The following is a 15694-nucleotide window of genomic DNA, read 5'->3' on the forward strand; positions in this document are numbered from 1 at the left end:
TGTTAATTATCCCAAAAAAAAAAAAAAAAAAAGGTACAACTTGCTTTTTTTTTTTTTTACACGTGCAAATGAGGCTTTCTCGCTGCAGGCTCCGGGCCCGAATCCGCCCTCGTGCAGCAGCAGCGGCGGCGGCGGCGGCGGCGGTTGGGGATCTATTTTAGTGTGAGCCATACAATGTCCACACACACACACCGCCCGGTGGGTAAGGTGATTGGTAAGCTTGGACAAATAGTCTATTTATGAACATCGCGGGAGTGGGTGGTTGTCCTTGAGCTGGTTTGTCTGCCGTCTGAAGTGCTAAGTGCCGTATACAGTTACAATAGATAGAACATTCACAAGGACAAGTGAAGGTGGGGCGAAGGGAAAAGGGGGGGGGGACGGGGGTGGCGGCGAGCGCGAGGGAGAGCACTGGGAATAGAGACGGTGAGTCACAGGCCATTTGGAAAGTAATTCCATCTCTGAATGCAGTATATCTTTTCATCAATGAAAGGAAAGTCTTCTCCGAAGCAGGCAGGCACGAGAAGAAAAACATGTCTGTTCGGTGAAACGGAGCTCATTTTCGGGGGGGAGGACGGGACCGTATCATCCGCCTGTTGCAATTTTGCCGTGAGGGGAAAAGTTCGAGAACCTCTCCGCGTTCGTGAATTCCCGATGCGATCGTTTCGCTATTTTTAACTAGTACACATAAATAGCGTCTTTAATTATTCAGGCGCCGCTCTCTTGTGTTTCGTGTCATATTCCGATGCAAGACTTCTCTCGCTTTCTATTAAAATCCTTATCTTCGGGTTGGCGGTTCGAGCCTGTCCGGAATGAGACAAATGTTTCATTACCGTTCTGTTTGATACCGGCGTTTCATTTATTCTGCTACATTTCCGAGAAGCGGGACAGAATGTCAAAACCTGCGGTGCAGCGGCGTAAATACAAGTAATGAGAACAGCAGGTGTCTGTGGACTGGGAGCTCGCAGCTTCCGTGACTGCAGGACTCTTTGGCGGTCGTGTTTTTTTTTTTTTTTAACATTTGCTAAATCGAACCGAGCGGTTTTGCTACAGAGGCCCGATAAAGCAATTTGGCTGCACAGAACTGTTATTAGCATATGACGATATATTTCCCATCTCATCAGGTAATGGGGTAAAATCTCAACATGCAAGCGTGCATCGCATCGCAATTACAATTTGCGAATTATGTTGATGGGACCGAGCGACGGGGGGACTCGCTATTAAGTTTATGATCCTTTTCATTCATTCATGTATTATCTATACCACTTATCCTGCACTCAGGGTCGTAGTAAGGCTGGAGCCGGGGTTAATCCTGGATCGGTCCGCAAGTCCATCAGAGACGCACAACCATTCGCCCATAAATCTGCAAGCGCTTCTTCATTTGCATGTCAGACAAACAACATTCATATGTCACATAAGAAAATGGAAAGATTTGAGAAAAAAAAAATCTGCACTCCAAGAGTGCTCCAAAATTAAAGATATTTTTTCTAATCGTGTTAATTTTAGAATGAAAAATATGTTTTTAATTTTAGATAGAGTTAAGGACATTTATTATAGCATGACATTTCAAGCAAAAATCCACTCTTCTTCGGATGCTCAACAAATATATTTATATTTAAATGTAGATTAATACTATATTTTATCATTATGTTAAGATAAGATAAGAACAACTTTATTTATCCCGAAGGAAATTGTTGTGCAAGAGTTTCAAGTAAAACGTAACAATAATAAACAATGGTAGGAAATTGTATAAACAGTAAAAAAAAAGGGGGGGAGGATAAGAAATACAAATAAAAGTATAAAGTGTCAAAGTCAAGGCTATAAAGTGTTTTAAGGTCTTAAGTGCAAAGATTTGAAGATTCGCTGCAGCTGAAGGAAGAGGAATTAAAAAGTCTGATGGCCTCAGGAATATGTTATTTTTGTAGTTATATTAGATTTTATTATTAGATTTTACAGGCTTACCAAAATATGTTTATATTTATATTATATTTTATTGTTATATTTCGGTAAGCATCTGAGGAGGAGCTGATTTTTGCTGGAAACGTCATGCTATAATAAATGTTCTTTACTCTTTGTAAAATAGATTATCTTAAATTTTGGAGCACTCTTGGTGTGCAATTTTTTTTATCTATTTTTTTTATTTTAAACCCTTTTTTTCCCCTAACAGACCAGCAGATGTGCATGTTTTTTTTTCTCAATATCCTAAATAAGACAATGCAACCATTCACCCTTTCAAGTCATAGACACACAACCCTTCACACTCTCATTCACATATAATAAAAACATTCACCCTCTCATCCATAAGTCAGATAAAGACACATTCCTGCAACCGTGATCTCCTTGCTCTAAAACTAACCACTGCGCCACCGTGCTTCCCTTGAATAAATGAATTAATACCTCTGCTATAGGTAAGTGTGAGCATCAGCCTGAATATGTGAGTCAGGGGAAATCATCTAAAGCTTTCGGAGGCCTTCTGAAGCAGCAACGTGCATGAAGTAAGTGTAGTCCATTTACCGCTGACCAGCGTTTTGGAGAAAGAAATGGCCGCCATGGTCGCCAAGGTCATCGGGCACCATCTGTGCTAATAGTCCACCCATTCAGATTCCCGAAACACTTAAGTCTGGACAAAAGTGCTTCGGAAACCGGCGGTCAGAGGATTCGGTTTTGACACGGCTGCAGCTCCTGATAGAATCCGCTCGTGTTAATGTGTGAGGTCTCGTCCCTCCGCAAAGTCCCCGTCGCTTCGAGCCAAGAAAACACAACGTCTACATAACGGAGTCATCTGCAGTTTCTGCGTTTTTTTTTTTTTTTTTTTTTTTTTTTGTCAATAACCGGTTTCCTATTTTCCCCGAGCTTGTGTTGAGGTTTGAGGGGATTCCAGCTCAGCTCTGGGCAGGCTGCGAGCGGTGTGGCATCCGGCCACCGAAAGAGGAAAAGAAAGGGGTAATGGGCAGGGGAGTCGGTCTGAAGTGTTGGGAAAGACTTCCAAAGACAGGTCTGGTGTGCGATGTGTATCCTGGCAAAACGGCCGTGAACTTGACAGGGCTGCACAAACATGTACAATATTTGACTCCCACTCAATTTCCTCCTTATATAAATATGGGTGGAGACTCCGGTCCATTTACTAAAACAACCAGTAAAAAAAAAAAAAAAAAAAACAGCAAAACGGCAAGAAATCATTTAAAGTGTATCGTAATTACAAACCCGGCGAGTCTGAGAGGATGAAAAATTGTTTCGCGTTGTTCTCCAGAGAGGGGGGAAAAGGGCATATCACCGCAGAATACCGAGTTGGACCGGTTCGTGATTGGTCTGGCATCGGCCTCTTGCTTCTACGGGGAAATTTAAAGAGAATGCTGCGGTTCGTCTCGGACCACCAGTGTCTTCGCTTCCTTGTACTGTTTACCGTCACCGGTTCAATTCATTTGCGAGGATTATGAGTCACTCCTGTTAAGGAGCTGCGGAGAAGGTCTTGCAAGGACACGGAACGGCTTGCTTACCCTCCCTGCATCCCAATTAAAGTGTTTGCATGCATCCAGGACACAAAACCCAGCCTCGATGCAACCGTCGTCACCAAACTCCCCGACTCTACTGTTTGTTTTTAATTTTGGAACTATTTATGTGTGTGTGTGTGTGTGTGTGTGTGTGTGCGGCCCTGAGCCACAAATTTAAACCGACCTTGGCTTTGAGCTCAGCTTTTGCTCGCACCGCACAGTGCACATTTTGTTATGCTGTTTGTGCAACCTGGCGCGTCAGCGTCGATATTTTGGGCCTCGTGGCTGAGCCTACCCGTAGCAGAGCAAATAGGACTGAACGTCGGCAGAATGTTTTGCTTGCTGAGCCTCACACCTTTCAGCGAAAAATGTCTTTTCATCCGCTCCGCTGACAGCCCGTTGATGTATATGCGGGAGCTTCTTGCGTTGCAGGGCGACCGGATGATGCTGCCGGCTGTGGACAGGCTGCAGACTGCCAACATGCGAAACTGCTCGATTGCAGTTACGTGGCATCCACTTTCTCCCCGCCCCGGCTCGGCAGTGCACCTTTGAATACCACAAAGTGCCCCGGAGTCATTTGAAAAGTCAGCGAGTATCACAGATTAAAATAGATTAAAATGGCATGTTTCCCAAGCGACTCTTTGACCTTTTGTTGTTTCAGTGATGTAGCGCCGGCACATTCCCTTGATTACGACATGTCAGCCGGCGATAACATGCAAAGACTTTGGATTTTCTTTGTCACACCGAACAGACCTACATGTGACCCCGCCACACACCGAAAGCCATAAAATTTGGAGTATCTGCACTTTTAGCCGTGGCCACAAGGGGTTTAGTTAGCAAACTGATGCAAATCAAGCCGATGATTTCAAGTGAAAGCCTCCTGAACTTGACAGCCGAACCTTTAAGTTAGCATTTGGTTCCGAATCACGGATGAGTCGTGATTTTTCCGAATACATCGCAATATGCGTTCATCTAAAACATTTAAATGTTGTTTTAACCTGCAGTATTTTTAAAATTCACTGTCACAGGCACTTTTCAACTTTGGAGCCATCTGGCACAATGATGTGTTTCATAATTAATAAAGTTTTATCTTAAACTGAACTGGTAAGATTACTAAATGTGTCACAGGATTTATCGGTCCAATACTAGTGCAGGACACGTATGCTTTTAGTGGTGTAGGGGTAACAAAGAAGTTCAAGGTGGGATGAAGCTTCATCGGGGATTAGCTCTGAGCCCCTTCTGAGCCCCTTCTTCTGCCACTCCAGAAGTCTGGAGTAGCAGAAGTATGTTAGACTGGTGCAGGACATGTATGCTTGCTGTGAGACAGTGATGAGGTGTGCTGTAAGGGTAACAGAGAAGTTCAAGGTGGAGGTGGAACTCCATCAGGGATCAGCTCTGAGCCCCTTCTTGTTTGCAGTGGTGATGGACAGGCTGACAGATGAGGTTACACAAGAATCTACATGGACCATGATGTTTGCAGATGACATCGTGATTTGTAGTGAGAGCAGACAACAGGTTGAGGTGGAGGTATGCTCTGATAAGGAGAGGAATGAAAGTTAGTCACAGTAAGACAGAATATATGTGTGTGAATGAGAGGAACCAAGGTGGAACGGTGAGGCTACAGGGAGTGGAGATCAAGAAGTTGGAGGTTTTCAACTTCTTACGGTCAACAGTCCAGTGCAATGGAGAGTGTGGAAAAGAGGGGAAGTAACGGGTCCGAGCAGGTTGGAATAGGTGGGGAAAAGTGTCAAGGGTACTATGTGATAGAAGACTATCAGCCAGAGTGAAGGGAAAGGTGGACAAGAAAGTGGTGAGACCAGCAATACTGTATGGCCTAGAAAGAGTAACAATGACAAAAATACAGAAAGCAGAACTGGAGGTCACAGAGATGAAGATGCCGAGGTTTGCTTTTGGAGTGACCAGGATGGATAGAGTCAAGAATGAGTCCATCAGAGGGACAGCACATGTTAGATGTTTTGGAAAGAAACAAAACGCTGTGGTGACCCCTGAGGGGAAAAGCCCAAAGGAAAAGAAGAATTTGTCACAGAGGTGCAGGACATGTATGACCGAGACAAAGTGATGCCCGAGACAGTTTGGAGACACCGTGGTTTGGACATGAACAGAGGAGTGTTCATGTCCAAACCATGGTGAAGATCTGGTTAGAAGTTTGCTGAAGGTGGAGCTGCCAGGCAGGAGGTCTAGAGGGAGACCAAAGAGAAGATTTATGGCCGTAGTGAGAGAGGATACGAAGTTAGTTGGTGTGAGAGAGGAGGATACAGAGAATAGACTTAGATGGAGAACTTTGATTCGCTGTGGTGACCCCTGAAGGGAAAAGCCCAAAGAAGAAGAAGAACAAATATCCTAGCTTGCATGCCTTATTTTGTTATGACGTGGATTGCACGTTCGGAATTCCACCTGCTCTTAATTCCCCAGACGCGTAAATGGTTGCATGTCTTTACAAGCATCCCTGTGATCAACTGGCGTCCGGTCCGGGTGTGCGCCGCCTCTCGCCCAATGACAGCTGGGATAGTCTCCACCTCCCCCATGCAACCCTGAGGTTGGGATAAGCAGGATACACGCTGCATAAATGAATGAAATCTATTCAATCACCAGGGTTCTTTTGCAGGCGATATATTAGCAACGTACACGCAAAGGTCACGAGTATGCATAAATACTGAATTAATCAATATTGGGCTATTTTGAAAATGAGTAAAAGCACTGGAAGAGAACTTAACCCGTGCATCTAAAATGCTAAAATGGTTTGTCTGCAGTCTTTTTGTGAAAAAGATTACCATAAAACAGGGGTAAAGACAAATTAAATCCCCTGAGCTGACACAGAAATAATCTTTCGCATCGAGATGTGGAACCATCACTCGAGCTCAAGAGCAGGACGCTGAGCTTTACCAACACCGGGCTGATAATCGCTCGCTACAGTAATCATTCCCTCACAGGTATTCAAAATATGATTTGGTATTAAACTCCATAGATAAAGATGAATCAGGAAAAGGCAGCTTTGTGAAAAGAGATCCGGTAAGTGTGTGTGTGTGTGTGTGTGTGTGGTGCAGTAATGGAAGGCAGGCAAATCTGGAGTCTGCACAGCTTCGGTCCGGAGTGCTGCATGAGTCACCGGAACAGTACAGATTGCTAGCTTGCAGAATTCATTAAGACAAATGTAAGGTATATGGATTTCCTCTGAGAGAGAGGAAGAGAGGGAGGGGAAAAAAAGGAAATCCTTGGCAGTTGCAGCCGAAGCACCTCCAGTGAATCCTCAAGTAGCTTTCCCTCAAAGTAGCAACAACCTGCACTTTGCAAATCATTAATCCCGCACCTTAACGTTGAAATGCCCGAGTGTTTGCCACTGCGGGCGGCTACTGAATTAAAAAACAAAACCCGGTCGAGGTAAATATAAATAGATGCTTTTAAATCCTCGAACTGGGGCTGTTTTTAACCCTCCTCTGGCTGCTGGCGTCAAGGCGTGCAATGGCGCCATCTTGTGGCCAAAGGGTGGTATTGCACCCTCCCAGTTGCGCTGATCTGGGATCAGCCTACGTGCGCACCGGATGTTGGCAGTAAAAAAGGCGAGCGCCGTCTTCTACAGGAAATACACTGCTAGCTAACATTGTTGAGGGCTGCCATTTTAGCGACCTTACGGTAGGACAACTCGCCCCGCGTCGCGTCGCGTCGGTTAACCCGCACACGTAAGCGCCGGCTCCCGCCGCAGTGCCCCCGCAACAGCTGCGGTTCGACACTTTTTATTACCGGGAGGAGGGGAGGGGAGGGGGGGAATGTCGGCGTCTGTCAAGCTAACGTCTGTTAGCATCTTTAGCGGTGGACGCAATAACGTAGCCGGCGCGGGATGGAACCGGGCTGGGAGATGCTAACTCACGTCTCAAGGGAGCTGCTTCACTTTGAGCCAAATATATTATTCATTTGTTTTGTTTATCGCTTTCCTGTACTGCAGAGGTATATATAAATATGTACATTTCATGCATATGTACTGTCTTAAAATCAAAGTTTAACTTAGCTCAGTGTGGCAGGCATCGCTCTGAGAGTACGTCAGTCCAAGTTAAAGTACTGTTATTTATAAAATATACATCTCATAATAAGGGAGCAAATAGTTTTCGCTTACTGTCATGAGAGCTAAACAGTTTAACAGCGTTTATATTTAGCCTCTTATTTTGAAAATGCATAGTGGGTTGACCCTTACTATGATCTTTTTCTCCGCAGACCTTTCACAATAAAATGACACAACATAATAGTAATAATATGGGGTATCATGCTGTTCTTAATGCTTTATATTTACATTTCCACATCACAAGTGAATGCAGCGAGCAGGATGCACAATCACGATTAAGTCATGTTGTAAAAACCCCAAATACACGCCACGCTGCAGTGGTTATGCACATGTGAATGCATTTATAACGCGTCCCCTTGTTCTTGTTTTTCGTAGCGACCCAGATGTACAATGGGTGTGAAAGTGGTCCAGCTCACCTCTAAATCCCACCATGAGAGCATCCTGGCCTCCCTATCTGAACTGAGGCTGCAGGGCCAGCTGAGCGACGTCACAGTGCGGGTGGATTACCAGGGAGACGTGCATGAGTTTCGGGCCCACCAGGTGATGCTGGCGGCATCCAGTGGCTACTTCAGGAAAATCCTGCTCTCTCGGGATGCGGCGCGGGACAAGCTTTCACTCTCAAATATGCACTCCGCCGATTTCTCCAAGTTTCTGGAATTTGTGTACACCGGTAAAGTGGAGGTCGCCAGGGACAAGATTGTCGATGTTCAAGCGGCGGCACAGTTTCTGGACTGCGAGGCGCTCTCGGAGGTGTGTGGCGAGGCCATGAGCGCCGGGCTCCTGCATGAGCACGCAAAGAAAACATCAGACCTGGAGATGGTGGGGGGAACGCACGCGGCGGAGGAAGCACAAGGTGACGGCGGGAAGGAAGCGGCAAAAAATGTGTGTCTCAAGCGACTGCTGTCACCGCAAGAGAGGTTCATGGTGAGAGATGACAGGAGAAAAGCGAAAAAAATTAAACTGATGCTGAGGGGCCGTAAAGTTCTCCACAGGCGTTGGAACACGAAGGCGGAAGAATGTAAGAAATCTTACACGCTCGGCAACGATGACGCGGGAGAAATCAAGGACGGCGACGAAGCGGAAGCCGGGATGGAAAAACAGAGAGAAAAAACAGAAAAATCCTCAGCGGCGCATCCGGACTCGGAGCCGGACGACTGCCGGCACGAGGACGTGCACAGCAATGATCCCGATGAGCCCTTGTCGCTATCTCTCGGGGAGGAAGAGGAGGAGGACAACCGAGAGAGCAAGGACTCGCTAAAGAGAACATCCAAGGCCCAGTTCCAGTGTAACAAGTGCCAGCGCACCTTCCACTACGAGAGGAGCTACTTGAAGCACATCAGGTCGGCCCTCGTGCACAAAACGAACCGCTGTTTGTTACATCTCACAACATCACACGCTAGTTTGTGTGTGAATGCTATCCTATGTAAAGCACTTTGAAAGCACCATATCAGTGGAGATCGTTTACATCATCATTATATCTTGACAGATGTATCATTTTTAGATTTCCTAAGCTAACCTTTGACCTGTTGGTTTTCTTCCGTCTCGCCCGCCCCTGCTGTTCCCCAGCACGTACCACGGCGTGAAAGCAGAAGTCATCTACCGCTGCGAGACCTGCCAGCAGACCTTCGCCAACCGCAGCAACCTGAAGATCCACGAGAAGCACGTTCACAGCAGCGAGCGACTGTTCTCATGCGACGCCTGCGCCAAAACGTTCAAGCGGAAGAAGGATGTCATCCGCCACCAAAGACAAGTGAGCGCCTCCGTCGCACGTCCCGCCTGAATATTAAGGCCAGCGGAGGTTTGGCATCAAAATCCTAATTCAGACAGGATTTGAATATTTGAAAGAGAGAGAACATGTTCGGTACATCTGCTACAAGTTCCTTTTTCTTTGACAAAAACAGACTATTGCATGAATCGTTGTGAAAATCAAGGGGAAAAATACCCAATGTGAATTGATAGCGGTTGACTATAAAATCAGCCAAACAAAATAAAACCATTGCTCCCGATGGACGGGTTAGGTTTATTGAATGAAACACTAAACCTCACCAAGTTTCTCATAATCAGCGACACGTCGGTGAGAGGTTGCGAGTGAAACGGGCTGCGCTATTATCACAGAATTAGGAGAACACGGAGATATTAGTTCTCAAAAGATTTGTCTTGGACGTTAGATCTGTCGCACCCGGTCAGATTTCTTTATCTCGGCCTTGCAGTTAAATCTAAATTAAAGCAAACTGAAATCACCCCTTGTTACGCCAGTACCACATTATTTTCCTTTCTATGTGATAGTCCCACTCCGGCGGCGGTATGGAGAGTCTCTCCACTGAGAGAGACGCCCCGTCCTTTACTTCACCGATCACTTCATTTCTAACGCTGTGCGTCTGTGCTGACAGACAGATCGTGGCCTCCGACTGTCTGCGGCAGGCATTTCCGCTCTTGGAACGAGCATTTTCCTTCAGGAAAAACAAGCTCGGGGTGTAGGATTTCTCCTCCTCTGCGTCTGGCTCCAGCCGTCCTGGTTGCAGGGTCCCTAATGACAGTGTGGGCTCGCAGACGGATTGTTTACAGCCACCTTTGGCACAGCCAGACAAAACTCCAGCGTCCCGTCCCCCCGTTTCAAATATGACAGTTTGTGTCGTGTGTCAAAACGACAAGCGATTGTTTTGTTTTGTCTCAGGACCTCAAACTACGTTTCCTTTCCTTTCCGCACAGCGACCCTTCCTCTTACCGGCATTCAGAGCGAGGCTCTTTTCCACACACGTCCGTCCCCGAAGGGTTCCTTTGGAGAACATTGTCAGAAACCCCTAGAACTGACCGAGCCCGTCAGTGTCAAAACCCAACATGCTGCTGTGACGCTGCAGCTTTTTTTTTTTTTTTTTCGCAGCGGCTCGGTGTTAATTGTCCCTTGTTGAACATCTGGAACCCAAAAACTTGTAAAAATAGGGCTGTGTCGCAGCGTCGCCGGTCTCATTACTGTCTTGTACAGGTTTCCGTTAATTTTGGCCGATACTCTTTAATCACACATCACCCCTGACACTTTTCTCCACCCGTTCCAACCTGCTTGAACGCATTCCTTCACCTCTTTCCCAACCTCTCCATTGCTCTGAACTGTTTACTCGAAGCACTCAAAATCCTCCACCTACTTTATCTCCGCTCCCTGTGTGGCCTCACCATTCCACTTGGGTCCCTCTCCTTCGCACACCTTCTGTCTTGCTGCAGCTAACCTTCACGCCTCTCCTTTCAAGGTCACACGTCCACCTCTCTTCCTGCTCTCACTACAGATCAAAATGTGATTCTCAAACATCTTGCTCCACAGAGATTCCTGTCTAACTTCGTCTGTCAGCCTGTCCATCACCACCGCAAACAAGATCGGCCTCAGAGCCGATCCCTGATGTAGTCCCAACTCCGCACCTCACAGCTAGCATACATGTCTTGCGCCAGTGTAACATACTTCCTTGACACTCCGGACTTCCTCATACAGTACCATGAAAATTGATTATATCAAGAGGTCAAATAAATAAAAAAGGCTGTATCCGTTTGCAGGAATAGATGGATTCTTTGGAAGAGGAGAAGTTGTTTTGCTCACATTGCCAAGAAAAGTATGTAACAAGTAACCAAACTGCAACGCCTGGTGCTATTTATCAGGGGTGTGAAGTGCAGGGCGATGTGGTTGCTCTCCACACTCACAAACAGGAAAAGGCTGCCTTTGTTAGTAATAAATCACAAAGGATTTCTGTTCTTGCTGCTTTCATCCCAAATGAGTTCATGGAGTTCTGGCTCCTGAGCTAAACATTCAGTTTGTTTCAAGACAGACCTGTGGTTCACTGCCGCACCTCCTGAAAGGAAATCGCTAAAGTATTAGCCAGCATCAACGGAAAACAGGACTTGAACGTCACAATGCAGAGTTTTATACGCGTTAAATGCACATCACATTCGGAGTATCTCAAAAGGAAATGCAGTCACGGCGTGCATGTTGTGCACCGATTTGTTTTTTTCCAGGTCCACGAACGCAACAATCGACGCCACGTCTGTCCTGAATGCGGGAAGTCGCTCAGCTCCAAAACGGCGCTGGTCCTGCACGAGAGAACGCACACGGGCGCCAAACCCTTCGAGTGCGCCGACTGCGGCGCCAGATTCACCCAGAACTCGGCCCTCAAAATGCACCAAAGGTACTGGCGAGCTCCGAGACGAAGCCTTGTCATTCTCCGGCTCAAATATAATGTTTTTTTTTTTTTTTAAGGCAAATAAATGTCCGGTTGTTTCACGTAATCTGCAGCACAGCACGGAAATCAGTGCAACTGCCACAGCATTTAAATGCTGCTCAAATAGCCGCTTATTTTACATCAGACGATCAAATATCCGTGTCAGAATCTGCCCCGGAACTCTAGTGTCGGTTCTAATTGACGTTGATGTCGAGCGAGTTTTACAAATGGATAACTGGACATAGTGTGAAGACTGAGTTGTTTTATTTAAATAAACACACATGTCATTACATCATTTCAGATACTTTGTGATTTGGGACATTTTTGACGATTTTAAGGGCAGTCGATCATAATATAAACATTAAAATTCATCGTGACGTTTTCGTGTAATTCTGTTTGACACCGATCAGCGGCTGATTGCAAACATTATATCACAATTTCCAGCGTCCTTGTTTTTATAACGTCGGTTTTGAAATGTTCCTTCTTCGCACCGGAAAGAAACCGCACACACTGAGTTCCAGATCCAGGAGTCCGGCTGTGAAAGAACAGCTGGACGGCAGATGTGCCCGTGGTTTTAATTCAACAAAAAAAAAAAAATTTACAGCCATCCCTGCAGATTCCGACCTCGTGTCGGATTTTATCGAAAGCGGCGCTTTTTTGCTCCGAACACGGCAAAACAATCTTCGGCGGGGACTCAGTAGTTTGTCTCTCTGCAGGACCCACACGGGGGAGAAGCCTTTCGCCTGCGACGAGTGCGACGCCCGCTTCACTCAGAAGCACATGCTGGCTTATCACAAGAGATCACACACGGGTAAGAGCTGCGTTTTATCATCGTCGTCTTACGATTGCAAAGAGATTTTCACCCACGGCCTTTTTTTTTTTTTTTTTTTTGTTCCCCCTCCGCGCTTCTCTAAGCAAAGGGTGTTTTATTTTTCCGAATAGCGCGCACCAGATCAACGGCTAAAACATTCTTTGTGCTGCTGTCTTTGTCTGGTGAAGGAGAGAAGCCCTTCATGTGCGAAGCCTGTGGGAAAAGCTTTGCATCCAAGGAATACCTGCGACACCATTCCAACATCCACACCGGATCCAAGCCATACAAGTGCGAGCAGTGCGGGCGAGGCTTCGCTCAGAGGAACTCCCTCCACCAGCATTTAAAAATACACACAGGTACCGTCCTGCCTACTCCGTACCCCTGAACTTGGCGGTATGTTCAAAAGGCTGTCAACTTTTTAGGAAATTCATGCAAAAAGACACACGCCAGTGTGTTTGCCTATTGGGAAGCTGCAACTGCTAGCTAGCTAGCTAGCTAGCTTAGCATCGCAAACCGTGGCCAGTGGAATCTGTCAGAGAAGCAAATAAAAGAACCCGTTATGTTTGGATTATGATGAGCAAGCATCCAAAATGCCAGTCTGTGGAGGTTCTGGGTCATCCAGGTCACGGTGAATTCTTGTCGAAATTCCCCCCGCGAAAAGCGAATTCCCGCACAGTAGAGACGTGACCATTTTGATGGTATTTACAGATATATTAACCCTCAATCAGCATCACTCAACCTTTTACCAACCTCCCGCAAGTGGTTATCAACCCACCAGCAACTAGATAACTTCCCACACTGTCATACATGACACTAAACACTTTTGGATCATTGTATCGTATGATAAACATTGAAATACAATACAAAATGTACAGTCAATGAGTAAATTAAGAAAACATTTGAAAAAAATACACAAAATAGCGATGATCATAACTGCCATGGTTTGGGTGGCTTGTGACGTAAATGGAAGAGCTGAACTGCAGAGACTCCAGAAAGGGGGTTGTTATGCTAATCGATGTGTCGTTCTCTGGAACAAGAATTTAAAATGCCTATTCATTTTTTTTGGAGTCACACAGATGAGAGTATTTTGAAATCCTTGAAATTGACGACCCTTCTATCAGCCACCGAGGCCTCCATCTTTTAGTCCCACCGCAGAAAACAAGTCCAACCGGCAAAGCTCACGTGGTGATTGTTTGTTTCCCCGCGGCCGCTAGGTGAGCGTCCGTACAGCTGCAAAGACTGCGAGAAGCACTTCACCCAGCTCAATGCCCTGCAGAGACACCAGCGCATCCACACCGGAGAGAAGCCCTACATGTGCGGCCTTTGCAACCGCACCTTCACGGACAAGTCCACCCTTCGCAGGCACACCATGGTGAGATCCCCATCCACGCCTTTGCTCCTTTCCACGGACCGGGCGCAAATACTGGCTTCAGCTGTGAAAATAACGAGAACCTCTTTCGCCTCCAGATCCACGACTCCGACGCCCCGTGGAAAACGTACCTGGTGGTCCTGGAGGGAAACGTGGAAGACAAGAAAACCAAACCTCTGACCAAAGGAAAGACGGACGGCGGGGAGAAAAACAACATCGCCCGGAGAAGCGACGGCGCCGACGGCCGCCCCGGCGACAAAACCCACGCCGACGCCATCATGGTGCCGGCCGAGCCGGTCGCCCTGCCTTCGGAATGGGCCGGTCACGGAGCCATCGCCGTGGTCAGCCACAGCGCGCTGGGCGGCATCACCGTCATCCACACCGAGGTGCCCGCCGGCGCTCAGATCCAGCCGATCGTAACCACGGACGGCACGGGAGCCAACGTCATTTCTTTAGACAGCTCCGCCATCCCCGTCCCCTTCTCCATGGCCCACCAGATCCCCCTGACCGCCTCCAAGTCGGCGCCGAGCGCCGCCCTCTCGGTCCCCGTGTCCGACGCCGCCTTAGTTTCCCTCCCCGAGGCGCCGCTTTTGTCCACGTCCTCCGTCCTGGAAGCGGCCGCCTCGCAGACCATCTTGGCTTCGGTTTCGGGAAGTTCCGCGATCGACATGTTGCCTCCCGACATTCAGACGGTGGTAGTTTCCGAAAAAGACTGTAGAAATGAAGAAATAGCCGTGGCCTCCGGTGACGGAGAGCAAAGGACAGCAGGTGCGGCACACACCGGAGCTAAAGACCAAGAGGTTTCATAGAAAATGCATAATCTTTTTTTTTTTTGTTTTTTAAGTGATGGAACATCTCTGTTTGTGTTTGGATGTGATTTTTTTTTTTTTTTTACTGCAACATCATTCAAATCAAACATTTTGCTGTGAGTCAGACATGAGCCCGATACTCACGAGACATCCAATAAAAAAGGTTGCCTATCTTCCGTCGCATTTCCAAATGCATTTGTTCCGCAGTCATTTATTCGTGACGTTCCGGCGCTCACAGTATATGCAATAAAAATCCTGGAATGTTCAGGCATCGTATTTAATCCCAAACAGGCAGGGTCCATTTCATCCCACACCGGGAGCCCGGAGGATTCATCTCGGGCCTTCACGGGTCGGGGGGTGGCGTGATGTAAGATCTAGATCAGATCTGCGGTAGATTTCCACACGCACGCTTAAGCGACTGAATGAATAGAGCTGGCATGATCTGTCTGAACTCTTGACTCCTTCCTCTCCTTGGGACACCGCAGCTGTTTGGAATTATCCAGTAAGCTGCGCGGAACTTACACACATTTCTGCAATATTTTACACGACTCCATTTAACAAGTACTCCAAAAGAAGTGGAATCCCTTTTAAACCCTTTTCAGCTGTTTAAAGGCCTGGAAGATGTCTCGTTGGATTCAAGTTTGAAGAAAGAAAATAACATTTGGATACTTGCAAACACATCAAGCCAAATAGATTTCAACAAGTCTGCAAGTGAAATAGAAAATAAAACAAACAAAATAAATTTAAGGGGGGAAATGAGTGAATGCTGACTGTATTACGCCATCGCTATAAACGCCACATTAACCTGTCTTATGAATAACTGTTTTAGATGTATCGATAGAAAGCAATTGGATCTTAATCGATACAATATGACACGTAAAGCGTGGCCGGAAGTCGCAGCAGGTTATATCCGGTTAGCCTTTCAAAATAAAACAAGCTGCAG

The 15694-nt window shown here is 46.7% G+C and overlaps 1 protein-coding gene across 4 annotated transcripts; it reads left to right on the forward strand.

Annotated features, from left to right (window-relative positions):
• The first annotated feature begins 7078 nt into the window (after positions 1-7078).
• On the forward strand, positions 7079-14924 carry gzf1 (GDNF-inducible zinc finger protein 1). 4 transcript variants are annotated; one of them, XM_086166849.1, is made up of 8 exons: positions 7079-7139; positions 7939-8903; positions 9130-9313; positions 11560-11729; positions 12479-12573; positions 12762-12929; positions 13788-13945; positions 14041-14924. In XM_086166849.1, the coding sequence occupies exons 2-8, from the start codon at positions 7954-7956 to the stop codon at positions 14749-14751; spliced, it is 2436 nt and encodes an 811-aa protein (XP_086022975.1). In that variant the 5' UTR covers positions 7079-7139; positions 7939-7953; the 3' UTR covers positions 14752-14924. The 4 variants fall into 4 exon arrangements, with proteins under 4 accessions (XP_086022975.1, XP_086022974.1, XP_086022978.1 ...); XM_086166848.1 differs by having other exon boundaries at positions 7093-7186; XM_086166852.1 differs by lacking the exon at positions 7079-7139 and adding an exon at positions 7340-7451.
• The last annotated feature ends 770 nt before the right edge of the window (positions 14925-15694 follow it).

The sequence above is a fragment of the Fistularia commersonii genome, chromosome 20, assembly GCF_037954325.1.
Source record: "Fistularia commersonii isolate RoL2024-O1a breed Wild chromosome 20, RoL_Fcom_v1.0, whole genome shotgun sequence".
In the NCBI taxonomy this organism is placed as follows: domain Eukaryota; kingdom Metazoa; phylum Chordata; class Actinopteri; order Syngnathiformes; family Fistulariidae; genus Fistularia; species Fistularia commersonii.